General features: G+C 41.4%; 1 protein-coding gene across 6 annotated transcripts; it reads right to left on the reverse strand.

The window, feature by feature from the left end:
* Positions 1-6,315: 6,315 nt before the first annotated feature.
* Positions 6,316-14,370, reverse strand: LOC115786402 (uncharacterized). Of its 6 annotated transcripts, none has more exons than XM_030738526.1 (9): positions 14,257-14,349; positions 12,559-12,608; positions 11,097-12,167; positions 9,693-9,879; positions 9,455-9,569; positions 8,607-8,869; positions 8,102-8,319; positions 7,178-7,336; positions 6,316-6,680 (listed from the first exon to the last, which is right to left on the reverse strand). In XM_030738526.1, exons 3-8 carry the CDS (start codon positions 11,184-11,186, stop codon positions 7,241-7,243), a joined length of 969 nt encoding a protein of 322 aa, XP_030594386.1. In that variant the 5' UTR covers positions 11,187-12,167; positions 12,559-12,608; positions 14,257-14,349; the 3' UTR covers positions 6,316-6,680; positions 7,178-7,240. The 6 variants fall into 6 exon arrangements, with proteins under 6 accessions (XP_030594386.1, XP_030594385.1, XP_030594387.1 ...); XM_030738525.1 differs by having other exon boundaries at positions 8,607-8,893; XM_030738527.1 differs by lacking the exon at positions 11,097-12,167 and having other exon boundaries at positions 8,607-8,893.
* Positions 14,371-15,030: the final 660 nt, after the last annotated feature.

The raw sequence follows: 15,030 nt of genomic DNA on the forward strand, positions 1-15,030 counted from the left end.
GCGGACACAAACACTGCACTATCCGAGCTACATGAGGCGATTTCCACCTATCAGGCTAACCAGCGTGATGCGGCTCTCATCGTAGCCGGGGACTTTAACAGTGCAAACTTGAAAAAGCTGATACCGGAGTTGATTCAACACATCGACTGCCCCACCAGAGGAGAGAGGACCCTAGACCACTGCTACTCTACATTCAAAGAGGGCTACAAAGCAAAGCCTCTTCCGCCTTTTGGGAAGTCTGACCACACCTCTGTCTTTCTCATGCCGAAATACAAACAACGGCTCAGGCAGGAACCCCCTGCTGTGAGAGAAGTGACACGGTGGTCTGATCAAACAGAGGCCGCTCTGCAGGGTGCGTTGGATTCAACCGACTGGGACATGTTTCGCAGCAGCGCGGGCGGAGACATCGAGGAGTTTACGGAAACTGTTGTGGGATTTATTGGGAAAGTTGTTGAAGACACTTCACTTAGGAGGACCATCAGGACTTTTCCCAACCAGAAGCCGTGGGTGGATAAATCTGTCCGCGACGCCCTGAGGTCCCGCACCGTTGCCTACAACTCCGGCCTCGCCTCTGGGAACATGGAGGACTACAAGGTTGCATCATACAACGTCCGCAGAGCGGTGAAAGAGGCTAAACATCGCTACGGCCGCAGACTGGAACAGCAACTACAACAGTCTGACTCCAGGGGACTGTGGCAGGGACTACGCACCATCACGGACTACAAAGCACCACACACACACCCGGTGAGTGCCGACGCTTCTCTGGCTGATGAACTCAACATCTCCTTTGCGCGCTTTGAGTCGGGAAGCCGACAGCCCGCTGCGCTCCTGGCCGGAGGGGCGGAGACACTCACTGTGACGGAGCGCGACGTGAGGAGGGCGTTTAGACGTGTAAACACCAGGAAAGCGGCTGGACCAGACGGTATTAGTGGACGTGTCCTTAAGACCTGCGCTGACCAGCTGGCACCTGTGTTTACGTTGATATTCAACCTCTCACTGAAACTGTGTGTGATTCCCACCTGCTTTAAAAAGTCCATCATAGTCCCTGTCCCAAAGAAACCACACCCCAGCAGCCCCAATGACTTCAGGCCCATAGCACTCACCTCTGTGGTGATGAAGTGTTTTGAGAGACTCATCAAGACATTCATCACCTCCTCACTGCCCACCACCCTCGACCCACTACAGTTTGCATACCGGCCAGACAGATCCACAGATGACGCCATATCCTTCCTCCTCCACAAGACCCTTTCACACATAGACACAGGTAAGGGGAACTATGTGAGAGTGCTGTTTGTAGATTACAGCTCAGCATTCAACACCATAGTTCCCTCCAGGCTGGTCTCTAAGCTGCTGGACCTGGGCCTGGGCCCATCCCTGTGCAGGTGGGTTCACAGCTTCCTGACCAGCAGACCACAGGTGGTACGAGTGGGTCACCTCACCTCATCCTCCCTCACCCTCAACACTGGATCCCCCCAAGGCTGTGTGCTCAGCCCTCTGCTGTACTCACTGTACACCCATGACTGCGAGGCCACGTCAGAGTCCAACGTCATCATCAAGTTTGCTGACGACACTGCTGTTGTGGGACTAATCTCTCACAATGAGGAGACAGCCTACAGGAGAGAGGTCTCCCGCCTGGAGAACTGGTGCCAGGAGAACCACCTCCTGCTCAACGTCAGCAAAACAAAGGAACTGATCGTGGACTTCAGCAGGAAGCAGCAGAGGGACTACCATCCACTTGTCATCAGTGGTGCTGAGGTGGAAAGAGTGGACACTTTCAAATACCTGGGAGTGACCATCTCACAGGACCTGTCCTGGACTCATCACATAAACATCACTGTGAAGAAGGCCAGACAGCGTCTCTACCTCCTCAGGCGGCTGAGAGACTTCAAGCTCCCACTCAAGGTGCTCAGGAACTTTTACACCTGCACCATCGAGAGCATCATGCGTGGGAGCATCACCACCTGGATGGGAAACTGCACCAAGCAGGACTTCATGGCCCTAAAAAGGGTGATTCGTTCAGCTGAACGGACCATCAGAACCACCCTCCCCAACCTGCAGGACATTTACACCAAGCAGTGCAGGCTGAGGGCCATGAAGATCCTAAAACAGCCCAGCCACCCCGGACACTCTCTCTTCTCCCTGCTCCCATCAGGCCGGCGTTACCGCTGCCTGAGGGCTAAGACTGAAAGGTTGAAGAAGAGTTTTTACCCACAAGCCATCCGTCTGCTCAACTCTGAGCCCTAACTGGACCATTATTGCACAATGTATATATTATAATTTAAAAAGTGTGTATAGTGTATAGTATATAGAGTATAGTGTATAGTGTGAATTACTTTTTTTTTATTTTTATTCTTCTTATTTATATGTGTGTGTATATAAGGTTGCAGGTACAAAATACATTTCACTGTGCATTGTACTGTGTATAACTGTGCATGTGACAAATAAACACTATCTTATCTTATCTATCTTATCTATCTTATTGATTTTGGACCTGATGCCTGATGAATACTAAATCAGCCAGTCAACAAGTTTGGTGTACAGTTTCACACCAGGGTTCCCACTAGCCTGTGGAATCTAACTTTCTTAAAAGTTATTTCAATTTCTTAAATTTTTACTTCAAAAAAAGCTTATTTCCTTTTTTCTTTTAGGTCAGTTTTATTGGCTAAACTTTAGAAATGACTACAAGAAAAGTTTGTCTTTTGCCTGATAAATTCAAGAAAAGTTAAAACTTCTAATTTTAAAGCCCTTTCTTTTCTTGGTGGGTTGTAAGCCAGCCTGCCACTCACTAGGTTTAGATGTTGTAGACACCTCCTTGCTCTACACCTCCATCCACTGGTAGTGGTCTGCACCCCGTTGCAGCCAGAGAGACTTGTGTCTCCTTGCATCTTGCATTCATGCATTATTGAGATGAGGGAAGTTTGCTAGCTGACATTATTGCGAGCTTCTGCACCCTACGGTTATGCATGACAGGATTTCTATGCAAGTGCTAATGTTCAATCCAATCTCAAGGCAAATTGAGAAACATTAGAAATCATGAGAAACATGAGCGGGCCCAATTATCACAGCCGTTGACAACAATCTGGTGGAGAGTATTGTCTTGAGTTGGTCCTTAAATACCAGTTGATGATGAACTGATGAGCAACAGATGTGCAGGCTGAAGAGCGGGATGTGGGAAAGTTCACCAGCAGGCAGAGCCAACACGGGACCTGCCCACCTCCTAGGGAAAACAGCATCTGAACAAGGTAACAAAACAAATGACCCCTGAACAGCCAGGGACATGACAGTAGTATTTTTACCCCGGAGCACGAGTTTTTCTAAATCTAACCCAGCAACAAATAAACACAAAAATGATAAACGACTGAAAAGAAAATATAAAATAAAGTGTAAAATACGTAGAATTGGAACAGTAGTATTTTTGTTAAAGGTCCTACAACTTATGTCAAATACCAACTCCTGCTTCCACAGTTCAGTTTCAAAGTGGCAGGAGTTCAGTTTGAGTCCATAAACGCTAATGAAAAGATACAATTTTGAACTATTTTTGGACTGTGCTGCAGAAAAAAAGTGGAAAATTGCTGCTGGCTAACAAATAATTGACTCCTGCCTGATGGCAGTCCACAACATAAATATGTAGCTTTTTTCTTCTCTTACTAAGCACTCCAAGCACATTTATAGTACCATATTCAATCAGTGCTTTATTCCATGTCTTAACTCCTAAACCCATAAAGATTACATTTGACAGCCTCCCATGTACCATTAATGATGAGTTTTGACACCTCTATAAAGATATGTTTTGGCAATCATTAGAATAAGTTCTGGGTTTTTCCAAGGATAGCTCTAATAAGCTTTATCGGCAGAGATCACCCTCACTCGCAGTTATTTTGTTCTGGAAGCGAGCCTGAAATATGGCAGAAACTGCTCAGTTCAGAAATGAGAAACAAGGGTTACCCCTAGTAAGCATCCAAGGGGGACGAGTGAAACATTACACACACTTACTAGAAATAATCGCAAGTAATTTGGGATTCAGTATTTTGCCCAAAGACACTTCCACATGCTGACTTGACATGCACTGACTATAGACAGTATTACAGATGGACCTAGCTACCAGGACACCACCCATTGGTTTCTAAAGTCCCGTTCTAAAGTCTCAAGATGAGTGTTTTTGCTCTTGCCACCCTGGTTTGAAAAAAAAAAAAACATGTAATGAGGGGGGGTGTGTCTGACTATGAAACTGCACACTCACTGGCTAATTACTTGTGAATGGCATTATCTATGGTATGAGTTCCAGTTTCATACCATAGATAATCTTCCATTTTGAAATAGAAGATGACCAAGATTCACAATATAAACTGAATTCTTTTTTTCAGTATGAAAACTCAACAGAAAAGTGTTTACAGAGGTCAAGACAGAAAGCTGTTTCTCATAGATTTCAATAAGACAGGTCTTTTTTGCAACTATCACAACTATCGCCTTTAGATAGAATGAGGATTTAAGGCGCTTATGCATTGGCTTTATTTTTTCAGAACAGGTCCATGTTTTATAATATCTATTGCACTGACTTTTCAATTAGGAAACAATCCCATCTACCGCATGAGAAACAAGCACCAAGATGTCAATGCAATAATGCCTCTCATAGCCAGCTGCTTATTGGGCTTGTCTACTTATATGTAGTTTTTGCCATGCATGTGTTTTTTTTTTTTTTTTTTTTGATCTGTCAGAGTTTGTAGAGGTTTTCATTTTAGCTTTATTTTTCATTGATTTTGGATAGGCTATCTTAGCTGTTTCTTTAGATATATTTGCATGTTTTTTTGGTTCATTACGCTAAATCCTAAATCTTACATTACAGTCTTTACATTTGTGACTATCAAATCTGCTTCTATAGCAGCTGGACCTTGGAAGGGACCTGAGGAAGGCTGGTTGCTTTCCTGTTATATTATGGAGGGTAACTCATAGAGATTTATCAATTTCAGCAATACATGGCGCCATTTATCAAACTGCAAAAAGAAAATTCTTAATTAATTGAAAAAAAACAACAACTGCCCATTTGATTAGTTGGAAAGTCATTTAGCTTTGTACCTGCTAGTCCAATCTTAAATGTAGCCCCTTAACTGGCAAGGGCCCGGTGACGGGCCGTTTGTAGTCCCTTTTATATGGCAGGCTAGACCCTCCCATTTTTATTGACACGTCATTCGGCCAATCATGTAACTGGCTGCGCCAAATCACCTGACAAAGCTACGTGACGCCCTCTGAGTATTATTGGCTCTGGGAAACCCATTTCTTAACATGATTGGCCGAATGAGGTGTCAGTCAAAATGGGCGGGTCTAGCCTGCCATATAAATGCACTTCATTCGGCCGGCGGACCAGACGCAGCCAGTTAATAGGCTATGAAATGGGTTGTTCAGAGCCAATAATAACCAGAGGGTGTTATGTAGTTTTTGTCAGGTGATTTTTTTGCTGCCAGTTAAGGGGTTAAATAGACATAGCATTAAAAAATGGATTAATGGAGTGACTCAGTCTACTAAGACCTCTTCTAAGTTGTGAGAGGTAAACACTATTTAATAGTAAATGTTTGATTCTAGCTGCTAACAGTTTTGACATATAACAGCTAGGCTCACAAAGGGAAATGAAAATGGACTGGGATTTATAGCAATTTCCCCTAGCCTTTATGCTAAGGCAGATTACCAAACAGGGCTGCATACAGTACCAGTCCAAAGTTACCAGTCAAAAGTTTTTGGCTGGTACTGTATGTATCTTTGTAGTGTAGGCTATAAATGAATAAATATATAGCCCATTCAGTATGCTAAATCATCTTGTCCTCTTCTTCCCTTTCTTTCCCAGATAGCAAAATGACTCCGCCCCCGATCCGCCCCGGATGTGCCACTGACTCCGTAACGGACCCGCAAAACCGGTCCGTATCGGAGTCCACTTGCACAGCGGGACGGATCAGTAACGGATCAGGATCACGGTTGAGGAACAGATCAGGACCGGATACAAATCGGACCCGTCCACGTTTCAGGTTATCCAAAACGGATCCTTTACGGAGCCGTCTGTGGAAAAACTGATCCGACACGGATCCGTTTTGAATCCGTTCATATAACAGCTTATTTTGGCCAGAATATTTTCAGGATCCCTTATTAAAAATTGCTGTAGCCATGCTAGCTACAGTTAAAGCTAAAATATCTATTTGGACATGAAGACTGATTTTAGGGAAAATGAAAAATCTTTAACAATTACGGCATCCTTATCTAAAGCCTAATTTTCCATTTGAATAACAAGATGAGCATATGAGTATTACAAAAATAATGGGATCATAAATGTATCAAGAATACTGTTTATTTACTATAAATCCTTTAACACTTCTTTATTCTTTAACAAAATGCAGTAAAGGAAAAAATAAAATGGCAAAGAAAGGAAATACTATCACAAATTAATTAAGCAGGTGATGCATTGATTCATTATTGTACTTCATTAAAACATTAACAGACAAATAACTGAAAGATAACCATTTCTGGAACAATAACAGTAACAATAACAAACTGAAGTCCTCAGCATTGATTCGGGATGGTAACAGGAGGACGCCGCCTTCTTCCTCTGTCTGCTGCCAGATTGAACCATCGTATGGCATGTTTCCGAATCTCCTCTTCTGTGGCAGCACGGGACACGTGGGTCTTTCTTACTGCATCTATACACACAAGGTATATGTTATATGAAAGCTTTGAAATCTTTCCAGCAGCTTGTTGAATCTATACCATGAAGAATTAAGGCAGTTCAGAAGGCAAAAGGGGGCTCAAACTAGTGCTGGCATCATGTACCTAATAAAGTGGCCAGCAAGTGTAGCATGTTGATTGTAAGCTTTGGACATAGTGGGGAAAAAATTCCAAAAATTTACAACTCATCTTTAATATTTAACAGCATCAGTTATTGCCAATCAATGCAGTCATGTCCGGGTATCCAACTATGTACCACAGAGGAACATCACAGATCTCAAAGGGGAGTTTTTCATTTGAAAGAGTGCTGTGATCAGTGAGTGGAATAAAGGTACACCTGAAAACTGTCCTCCAAAGCCCATAACTGGCATTATCAATGAAATGATACAATACGACTCTCAGAGTTAAAAGATTTGTGCTTCATTAAACCATGACAATCAAATCATTTGCAAAATCTATTACAATTACTTACCCAAGAGTACTGTTTTTGATGTCATCTGGGAGAAACCTCCCTTTCCATTGGCCCCTGTCCAATTTATCTTCTGTCCAATGTCACTGTGGAACATGCGGGAAAGAATGTTCCATGTGATACTTCTTGCATCAGCCCCCCGATGGCTGCCAGTGAAGAAATCTAAAAATGGAGAGGAAATAATGGGAAAAGTTTAAACACATTTCACAAAAAATAAGTTGCAGGCAATTAAACACAACAACAAAAGACAGCTTCATTTGTATTTGAGTTATCAAAAAGGTCCCGTGTGCCAGCTCAAATGTGGGTATATAGAAAAATTAAAAAATAATCATTTTACATTTTTCCTGAAAGGGCTATTCATTTTGCAATTCTTACTACTTATCCCTGGTCAAAATGGTAATATGAAAGTACAGAGTCTGCATAAAAGCACTTTGTACTGCTGGATGGTCTTCCTCACTTTTATGACAGGTGCTTTAATTAATTTTACCAGTGCACATAAAACAGTTTAATACTTTTATTAAACATAACTGATTGTTGTCAGTGTGATTAAATATAAATTCACTTCAGCTGCACAGCCAACACACATAAATGCAAACATACTTTGTAAATTTATTTACACGTATTTCTCACATTTCATTTTAAAAAGTTAGGAATGCCATTTGAGTTAAGTGGAACATTTCCTTATTCACAAAGAAGCATTTCCAGCCTTTCAGTGAGAGATACAGATTATCAATTGAACACGGGTATTGGCAAATAACCACATCTTATCCGGACTGTAAAAACCTGGATCTGGCTGTTCGTAATATTTAACATTCAGCTTTTCATTATAAACAGCATCATTCGTATTATACAAAACCATGACATTGACAAAAGTGGGATTTCTTTGTGTTGAATGTCAAGTAGAATGGTAATCAGATGAAAACTCACCACACTCTGCTTCAGGTGAGAGTTAGCAGGATCTTTGAGCCATTTCTCAAAATTCTCCACTTCCTCCATTGATTGTAGTGGAAACTGTACAGGGTCAGGTATTTCTCTTTCTTGGACAGTTGAGTTCAGCTTGTTGGTCAGATAGTTTACTTTGGTGGTTAATTGGTCTTGTTGGTGTTTAATGTACTCCAGTAAGCTCAATATTTGAACTTCTGCAGCTGTTGGAAGAAGAAATGAGACAAATTTGCTGTAATCTTTTCCAATAACTGGATTACATGGCAAATGGCTATAGTGTAGTATTCATATTTACAAAGAATACAATATACCGATTATTCAAGCTTTACTGTATACACTTTTGGAAAAATCAGTGTACATTCAGGAAGAAATGCATTGTTGCATTCGATGAGTTTATTTTCACTTGGATGTTACACTGAGAATAACTGAATTTGTGATGTAATTATCAGTCATTGAAAGGTGAATACTAGCTGTTTAAGAGATTGCTTACCAGAGCAGGTAATTGTGTCTGAGCCATACCGTCCCCCTTTCCAAGTAGGCCTGTAGACATGGCTTGAAGAAGGAGTTGGCTCATCTCTTGGTCTATTTTCCATCTGGGCAAGCAGTGGTGGTGATGGAGTTTTTGCAGAAGAAGCAATTGTGTGGATGCTAGCTCCAGTGAAAGGTGGTGGTTGGATAACTGGAGCAGGTGGTTGTAGTGGGCGTCTTACTGCAGCTCTGGCTTTCCTTTTCAGGTAAACTTCTTCTGTGTCACTGTCAGAGTCCCCAAAGGAATGACTGTCAAGCAGAATAGAAAAATAAAAATACTTAATACTTCATTTGTCATTATTAAAACATGTATTTTTTTACTTTACTCAAACTGTACACTACTCTAATTGCTTTCGAATTCTGTGATTTGAATACCATCCATTCTCTTCTGCTTATCCTGTTCAGGGTCATGGGGGGGGCTGGAGCCTATCCCAGCTGTCATAGGGTGACCTGTCACAGGGTACACCCTGTACAGGTCACCAGCCTGTCATAGGGCCAACACAGAGAGACAGACAGCCATTCACACCTATGGGCAATTTAGAGTGACTAATGAACCTAACCCCAGTAAGTGCATGCCTTTGGACTGTGGGAGGAAACCCACACAGACACGGGGAGAACATGCAAACTCCACACAGAGAGAGGGAGAGAGAGAGAGAGAGAGAGAGAGGCCCGGGCCAAGGGGGAATCAAACCCAGGCCTTCTAGATGTTATTCTGTTATGTTAGTGCTAACCACCACACTACTGTGCTGCCTGTGTTTTGAATAATGATGACCAAAAAAAGCAAGGAAGGCATATAATGTATATAGTAACATTGCCTTTGGCTTCCTTTTTGGTCGTATTTCCTCCTCTTCCTCTTCTGACTGAAGGTCTGATGTGCTGCATGTAAGCGATTTCTTCAGAAGCTGTCGTGCCTCAAAGTACTGATCTACAAATTACAAACTTGAGTTTACAACAGATAACACAGTTGTCTTTAAACACATAAAATATAATAGCAAATATATTTCAGTATTTAATTAAAATAGGCAGAGGTGTATTAGAAATTGCATACCACATGATTTGATAATTCTGATATCGTATGTCTTCCAGTCTGGTCCTGGTTCCTCTACATTTTTTACTGCCTTATCCACTCTTTCATCATTTCTATAGTTGGGCCAGTAGGTAGCACCATCACAGCACCAGTTTTCTGGTACTACTGCTACTGCTTTGTTGCTCTGGAACTCGACCAAATGGAACATCTTGAAGTGGAAAAAGCAATCAAACAACAACAAATAACAAAAAAAAGAGCTGCAACCAGCAACACTACCACAATTGCTTTGCTTAGAAAATAATATAACAAAATGGTATCATCCTCGACATTTTAAATGCCTGTTAGAAAAAAAAACAGCCTTAATAGCTATTAAGTTATACTGCCAGCAAGGACAATAGACAGGTACAGAGAAAAATCTGATGTGTCCCTAAAAGGCATGGAACATTGGTATGGCCACAAAACCATCTCTATGAGGCAAAACAGTACATTTTACAACAAGCTCTGACACTTTAACACACTTGAATGAATCTGATGTTTGTGAAATTTTATAAATATTCAGATAGTCAGAGTTAAATGGATAATCAAAGAACAAAGATTTATCTGAGAATTCCTTGTATACCACATAGACTCCATCACTGCACTCTACAATGTTATGTATACAACAAATATCATTTCCAATAACAAAAACATTATCCCCAGTTGAAACTTTAACAGTCCACTTATCACAGGTCATTTCACCATACTGTGCTTTCACTGACAGTCCACCTATAATTGGTCCAACATAATGTGGCTTTTTAAAAGAGGTACAACTTAAAGGAACTTCCATAATTCTAATTTCAGACAATCTACGGATTATTTGGGCAAGGGGGAACTCTGGTTTTCTGATGAGCTTTTTAAGCTTATGCAGATAATTTTCATAAGGAAATGCTGAAAATGAGTCCAGACAACCATGTAGTTGCACATCACCTGCTAGATGGACCAAACCATGTACATTATAAACAATTTGATCTTTTCCATATATTTCACCAAAGTGACTAACAAAACATTTCAGCAAAGTACGGGCATACTGTGTGTGGCAGGACAGTCTAGGACTAACTAAAATAGCAACACCAGAGAAGAGTAGCATGAAATTATAGTACATATTTTGATCCAGAAATGTGCCTAGCATTACAGGTCCTGTGTACAGGAGAAACTGTCTAAATTCTGTGGCCTTCCAACGATCCAATTCCCTCAGAGATCTGGGCTTCCGTGCAAACTCTACAGGAATAAAGGAACGCATTTCTAACAATTTTGCTGACATTCTTTCCACTATGCTCGCAGGCAATCGAAAATTCAGAGGACCCCTGAGCCAGATGTGTAGCATTCTTCTAACAACTCCTAAACAAACTAAATGCATGTAATCTAGAGGGAACTGTGAAACCATACCCACACTACTGCCAATAAATGGATGTGGTCCTTCATGATGATGACTCTCATCGGCCATGTTTGTGAATGATTCATCTGTCCGTAGGGCATAGTCTGCACATGGGTATGTCATGCGTCTGTTAATATAGTTTCCAGGCTGCACACATTTGTCACATCCATGGTAGGCATTGTGGTTCTTTGTGTTTTTAATAAAGGACCTGGCTGGTGTGTCACAGATGACTGTATGCAGCTTGAGATTTAACTGTTTACCTTCTAAATCAAAACCATTTTCAAGCTGTTGTAACTCTGTAACAAAGTCTTCAAGGAAGTCTTTTGCTGAACTTGGTTTCTTTGGTCCACAGAACAAACCTATAACTACAGGTTCCTTCATGGGAACACTTAATAGTAGACCAAGGATGGGCCACAACTGCAGACAAGAACTCTTGAACAAAGGAAGTCCATCTATGTTGATTTGTAACTTCAAAGTGAAACTGTCTGCTAACGTGTGTTTGAACTTTAACAATGTATTTCTAAGAGAAGCCAGAATGCCAAAATAGTGGTACTGTCCTCCAGCCCTTTCAAGAATTGAGTATTCTGTCTCAGTTCTGAGGAGTGTCCTAGCATCCTTTGGAATATCAGAATGGTAAATGCGAAGTATGGCCAATAATGCTGTCAAAGCGACCAAGGAAATACGAAATTGTATGGCCCAGTGGGATAAACTGTCAGAGAGTGAAACCGAGTCTTGGAGTTCATCATCAAAATGATCAGACTCAGATGTCTGAGTCTGAACATCACAAGCAGCATCCTCAAAATCCTCAGACAGGCCTAGATCTATCTCCATGCCATCTTGCTCACTAAAACCAGCACCGGTTTCAGTGTCTAGACAGTGTGGATTATCAGTTCCAGTGTGACTTTCATGAAAATGCTCTTCACTGATGTGTCCATGGTCAAGGTTCCTCTCTGTTGTCATCTGAAAGTCAATTAAATTTGTGGCGTCATCCCGCATTTGTTTAAGTCGGTTTTCTACGTCTACACGGGCCCTCCTTCTTAAGGTGGAGTTGGAGACAGGTAGAGTCTTTCTATTCATTTTATCTAAAAATAAAAATTTTAGAAACACATTTTTGTTATTATTCTGAGACCAGACAGGATTTTAAAGTAGGCAAACAAGCCTCAACCTAGACCACAGGACAAAACATTGAAATGACAGAACTTACACATTATAACAGAGAAGAAGCTGTTATAGCCACTTATACTGGCAATAACAGCTATTTTTTTTAAATGAAGAATATATTATAACAGTCAAAGCTTAACGTCCATTACAGTTGCTTTTTAAGTACAGATGTGCGTGTGCAAGATTTCTGATAGCATATTACAAGCTCAGGTTTCCCTCCCCTTGTAACACACACATAATATTTCTGGCAGAAATTATTTGCAGTTTTAGAAAAAGTGTCTAAATGAACTCTAAGATTGAATTTTGGCTTACTTCAGTGAGGTAGCAGACAAGGTGGAGGGGGGAAGGCAGGCTGAATTGATCTGTAACAGAAGACATAAATAAAATTAATGATTATAATGATGAAACTACAGAAAATCTTTCTTTTTGTGGCATGTTGGATATTAAACTTTGGTAATTTAAAGTATTTTAATTGTATCAATAGGGACTTTCAGTAAGTCAGAGTCCAAATATGCATTGTGGAAAAGTTTAAGGTCAAGCAAAGACAATAAATAGGGTTCATACACTTTCAACGCACAGGAGTTGTTGAATTTACTCGCGAGAAGTTAATACCTACGCTTGGGGAATTTGCAAGGATTGTTTTCTTCTGACTTAATTATAATTCCATACTGGTCTTATCCATTACTGGAATTTGCGGTTTTCTAGCCAACCAGCCAACAATAATTAAAGCCCCACTCTGGCCGGTTAAAAAAATGTGACCTCCTAAAGGTCCGCTCACTCTCTCACAGACTGTCTTCTGGGGAGATGCTCATATGCAGACGTGCAGGTTCGTTTCCATCTCATAAGTTAACTATTCAGATATTTTTTAAGGCAGTTACAGTTTTAAGCAGTTTCAACAACTGTGCCCAAAAATCAAGCACTTTTCAATCCTTGAAAGGACAATTTTAAAATGGAAGCATTTTCAAGGATAAGAAAAAAAGAATTAAATTTGAATCAAAAAGTCTTAGCAGAGACATAACTAAATCCATTTCTAAAGCTTATTAAATACCGTATTTTCCGGACTATAGAGCGCACCATACTATAAGCCGCACCTACAAATTTTTTGGAAAAAACTGGAAACGTACATATATAAGCCGCACCGGGCTATAAGCCGCTGGTATCTCCGCCGCTCTCGGTTTTCCACAATTACTCGGCACTCAGCAGAGGGGGACAGACAACCCCAAATTTGAGTTATAACAAGTCAATTCACCATTGATTCGTTCACGCCGAGCTTACGTGCAGCGGCTCTATTTCCCTCCTGTAGTGCCAGGTCGATAGCCCTCAACTTAAAAGCGGCATCATAGGAAGTTCTTTTTGTGGTTTCCATGATGAGGGAGTTTGAAAAAAATCTCTTTTGTGCCTGCTGCTAGCACTTGTTGGCGCTTTCTTCTTTGATTTCCAACTTTGACGTCCCATGATTCATATTCTGCTAAAGAGCCCCCTGGTGGTTAAAGAAAAATCCACAGAAACGCCGCACCGGGCTATAAGCCGCATGGTTCAAAACGTGGGAAAAAAGTAGCGGCTTATAGTCCGAAAAATACGGTACTTTACAGCAACACCTGAAATCGTGAGACCCACTTTAACCTGATGGATGCTCTCAGATTAAATTTAGAGAATAGGCTGTGTTAGCTTAACTTTACCTGCAGTCAGTCCTGGAGAGGCTCAATAAAATCCTTCATGTGCTCAGTCTGCTGTAACATCAGCTACCTGGACAGTTAACCAAATCACATCGCCTTCCCCACCGAAATAAATCCCGGAGGAGCTTTTTTTTTTTCTTTTAACCTCACAGCTTCCCGCTGTGTTAGCTAATAGGCCAGTAGCTAATGTACTATAAGCTAACTCCGCTGCCACAATCTCACATTTCTGAATAAAAAATAAATAAAACCTTAATTATCTCCAACCAGGATAACTTTACTGTACAGGTAAAGCCATGAATGAAGAATATTTAACAGAACAGCTTACAGTTCTTACCTTAGAGAAGCTCTGCTCCTGCGCTCCTTATGACAGCAGTCGTTGACTTTTGAAAAAGAAAAAAAGAGGGGGGTGGGGAAAGGCGCGAGTTCGCTGAAGGGCTCCGCCGTGGAGCCGCGGCGGAGCCGCGTTTTGATAATCCGCTGTCAGTAGGTGGGGCGGGCCCAGTCCGGAGAGCAAGAAGGGTGGGGCGGATCGGCTGACTTGAAGGCGGATCCGCCCCGAAGTGTTTTGCTATCTGGGTTGTTTCTCTTCTTCTGAAAAGTATTCTGAGGGTTTTTCCCACTTCACTTCACTTATGGTCTTTTTTATCCCATTTCCTCACTCCTTTCTATCTGGGCCTCTTTCTTTCGTTTTCAAAAAGGTATCACCTCTTCTCAAGGATGTCCTGGATTTGCAGCTATGCCATCACCATGGGGACTGTTACCGGGGAGATAATGAGCAAGAGCCATACGGAGCGACCAACAGATAAAGTGGAGGTGATGGCATAGGGGAAACTCCGGTTTCATGTGGGATTCTTTGGTGCAGTGAAATATCAGTGTTTAATAATTACAGAGAAACAGACCGGGTCTATGAACTGATAGGCAGGTAAAACATAGGAGATGAATTAAACACAGTAAGAGAAAGAAAGCAAGAGTTTTTGCCTTTTAAACAAAGGTAACAATAAAGGGACAGGCAGGTGATTAATGTGCCTGATGTTATTTAACGGCTGTGTGGTACAAGAAAACTAGTTAGTGGCTCAAAGACGTGGAGAGACTGATGAGATAAAGATGA

The sequence above is a fragment of the Archocentrus centrarchus genome, chromosome 10 (assembly GCF_007364275.1).
Source record: "Archocentrus centrarchus isolate MPI-CPG fArcCen1 chromosome 10, fArcCen1, whole genome shotgun sequence".
NCBI lineage: Eukaryota > Metazoa > Chordata > Actinopteri > Cichliformes > Cichlidae > Archocentrus > Archocentrus centrarchus.